Raw genomic sequence first — 3,556 nt, forward strand, 5'->3', positions numbered from 1 at the left:
ACGTTAGAAAGAACTTTTTCAGTGTCAAGAGTAGCCAACAGATTGAATGCATTAGGCAGTGATGTGGTGGAGGCTGACTCCATACACAGTTTCAAGTGTAGATATGATAGAGCCCAGTAGGCTCAGGAATCTGTACACCAGTTGATTGACAGTTGAGAGGCGGGACCAAAGAGCCAGAGCTCAACCCCCGCAAGCACACCTAGGTGAGTACCAAGTCGGGTTTGGCCACTGGTTAGGCTTCCGGTTATACGTTATTTAACATTGAGGTGGAAGAGTTGGAGCCTGGCGCCGCCACACTACCTTCTGGCGCCGCCACACTCCCTTCTGGCGCCGCCACACTCCCTTCTGGCGCCGCCACACTCCCTTCTGGCGCCGCCACACTACCTTCTGGCGCCGCCACACTACCTTCTGGCGCCGCCACACTACCTTCTGGCGCCGCCACACTACCTTCTGGCGCCGCCACACTACCTTCTGGCGCCGCCACACTACCTTCTGGCGCCGCCACACTCCCTTCTGGCGCCGCCACACTCCCTTCTGGCGCCGCCACACTACCTTCTGGCGCCGCCACACTACCTTCTGGCGCCGCCACACTACCTTCTGGCGCCGCCACACTACCTTCTGGCGCCACCACACTCCCTTCTGGCGCCGCCACACTCCCTTCTGGCGCCGCCACACTCCCTTCTGGCGCCGCCACACTCCCTTCTGGCGCCGCCACACTCCCTTCTGGCGCCGCCACACTACCTTCTGGCGCCGCCACACTACCTTCTGGCGCCGCCACACTACCTTCTGGCGCCGCCACACTACCTTCTGGCGCCGCCACACTACCTTCTGGCGCCGCCACACTCCCTTCTGGCGCCGCCACACTCCCTTCTGGCGCCGCCACACTCCCTTCTGGCGCCGCCACACTACATTCTGGCGCCGCCACACTACCTTCTGGCGCCGCCACACTCCCTTCTGGCGCCGCCACACTCCCTTCTGGCGCCGCCACACTACCTTCTGGCGCCGCCACACTACCTTCTGGCGCCGCCACACTACCTTCTGGCGCCGCCACACTACCTTCTGGCGCCGCCACACTACCTTCTGGCGCCGCCACACTACCTTCTGGCGCCGCCACACTACCTTCTGGCGCCGCCACACTACCTTCTGGCGCCGCCACACTCCCTTCTGGCGCCGCCACACTCCCTTCTGGCGCCGCCACACTACCTTCTGGCGCCGCCACACTACCTTCTGGCGCCGCCACACTACCTTCTGGCGCCGCCACACTACCTTCTGGCGCCGCCACACTACCTTCTGGCGCCGCCACACTACCTTCTGGCGCCGCCACACTACCTTCTGGCGCCGCCACACTACCTTCTGGCGCCGCCACACTACCTTCTGTCGCCGCCACACTACCTTCTGGCGCCGCCACACTACCTTCTGCACCACGCCAAGCAACAATATCTACGTCTCTTGTGCACCACTGTTGGTGTGTCCCCTTGTGCCTCTGTGTAGCCATGCCGGTGTCCTCTGCTCCTGCCCAGGTGTGTGCAGGTGTGTCCACCGGCCGTCATGAGGTGACCGTGGTGGGTGAGAGAGAGAGAGAGAGAGAGAGAGAGAGAGAGAGAGAGAGAGAGAGAGAGAGAGAGAGAGAGAGAGAGAGAGAGAGAGAGAGAGAGAGAGAGAGTGGAGTTGGACATCCCAACCATACACGTGTTTGGCCTCACATCCTCTGTATTCTTTGACCTTGTGGCGTTTAGTGCCCTGGAGTGTAAGCAGGATGCGGGCACGAGGTCCAGCCACATTTTAGGAGTTAGTAAAGCCTTCCTCTGTGTGTGTGTGTGTGTGTACTCACCTATATGTACTCACCTATATGTGCTTGCAGGATCGAGCATTGACTCTTGGATCCCGCCTTTCTAGCTATCGGTTGTTTACAGCAATGACTCCTGTCCCATTTCCCTATCATACCTAGTTTTAAAAGTATGAATAGTATTTGCTTCCACAACCTGTTCCCCAAGTGCATTCCATTTTTCTACTACTCTCACGCTAAAAGAAAACTTCCTAACATCTCTGTGACTCATCTGAGTTTCCAGTTTCCACCCATGTCCCCTCGTTCTGTTATTATTACGTGTGAACATTTCATCTATTTCCACTTTGTCAATTCCCCTGAGTATTTTATATGTCCCTATCATATCTCCTCTCTCCCTTCTTTTCTCTAGTGTCGTAAGGTTCAGTTCCTTCAGCCGCTCTTCATATCCCATCCCTCGTAGCTCTGGGACAAGCCTCGTCGCAAACCTCTGAACCTTCTCCAGTTTCTTTATGTGTTTCTTCAGGTGGGGGCTCCATGATGGCGCGGCATACTCTAAGACGGGTCTCACGTAGGCAGTGTAAAGCGCCCTAAAAGCTTCCTCATTTAGGTTTCTGAATGAAGTTCTAATTTTCGCCAGTGTAGAGTACGCTGCTGTCGTTATCCTATTTATATGTGCCTCAGGAGTTAGATTAGGTGTCACATTCACTCCCAGGTCTCTTTCTCGAATCGTTACAGGTAGGCTGTTCCCCTTCATTGTGTACTGTCCCTTTGGTCTCCTGTTACCTGATCCCATTTCCATAACTTTACATTTACTGGTGTTAAACTCCAGTAGCCATTTCCCTGACCATCTCTGCAGCCTGTTTAAGTCCTCTTGGAGGATCCTACAATCCTCGTCTGTCACAACTCTTCTCATTAATTTTGCGTCATCTGCAAACATTGACATGTATGATTCCACTCCTGTAAACATATCATTTACGTAAATTAGAAAGAGGATTGGTCCCAGCACCGATCCTTGAGGTACTCCACTTGTTACTGTTCGCCAGTCCGACTTTTCGCCCCTTACCATTACCCTCTGGCTCCTTCCTGTTAGGTAGTTCTTCACCCATACTAGGGCCTTTCCGCTTACTCCTGCCTGCCTCTCAAGTTTGTATAGCAGTCTCATGTGCGGTACCGTATCAAAGGCCTTTTGGCAGTCAAGAAATATACAGTCTGCCCAGCCTTCTCTGTCCTGCCTTATCCTTGTTACTTTATCATAGAATTCTAAAAGGTTTGTTAGGCATGATTTCCCTGTCCAGAACCCATGTTGGTGCTTGTTTACAAACCCAATGCTCTCCAGGTGCTCAACAAGTCTTAGCCTAATTATTCTTTCAAGTATTTTGCAGGGGATGCTTGTCAGTGATACGGGTCTGTAGTTAAGTGCCTCCTCCCTATCACCCTTTTTGAAAATCGGTACGACATTTGCCTCCTTCCAGCAACTGGGCAATTCTCCCAACATAAGTGACTCATTAAAGATCATTGCCAGAGGCACGCTGAGAGCCTGCGCTGCCTCTTTGAGTATCCACGGTGATACTTTGTCTGGTCCAACAGCTTTATTTGCATCCAGTGTTGTCAACTGTTTCATTACATCCTCTGCTGTCACCTCTATATCCGATAGTCTTTCATCTTGGGTAATCTCTTCTAACAATGGGAGCTGCTCAGGCTCGGTTGTGAACACTCCATGGAATTTTGCATTCAGTACCTCGCAGATTTCCTTGTCGCTTTCTGTATATG

At 53.4% G+C, this 3,556-nt stretch overlaps 1 protein-coding gene across 1 annotated transcript; it reads right to left on the reverse strand.

Annotated features, from left to right (window-relative positions):
* Positions 1-244: 244 nt before the first annotated feature.
* On the reverse strand, positions 245-1,495 carry LOC138354575 (autotransporter adhesin BpaC-like). Its single transcript, XM_069308945.1, has one exon. The coding sequence runs from the start codon at positions 1,493-1,495 to the stop codon at positions 245-247; it is 1,251 nt and encodes a 416-aa protein (XP_069165046.1).
* Between the last annotated feature and the right edge of the window lie 2,061 nt (positions 1,496-3,556).

Source organism: Procambarus clarkii, chromosome 63 (assembly GCF_040958095.1).
Source record: "Procambarus clarkii isolate CNS0578487 chromosome 63, FALCON_Pclarkii_2.0, whole genome shotgun sequence".
Taxonomy (NCBI): Eukaryota; Metazoa; Arthropoda; class Malacostraca; order Decapoda; family Cambaridae; genus Procambarus; species Procambarus clarkii.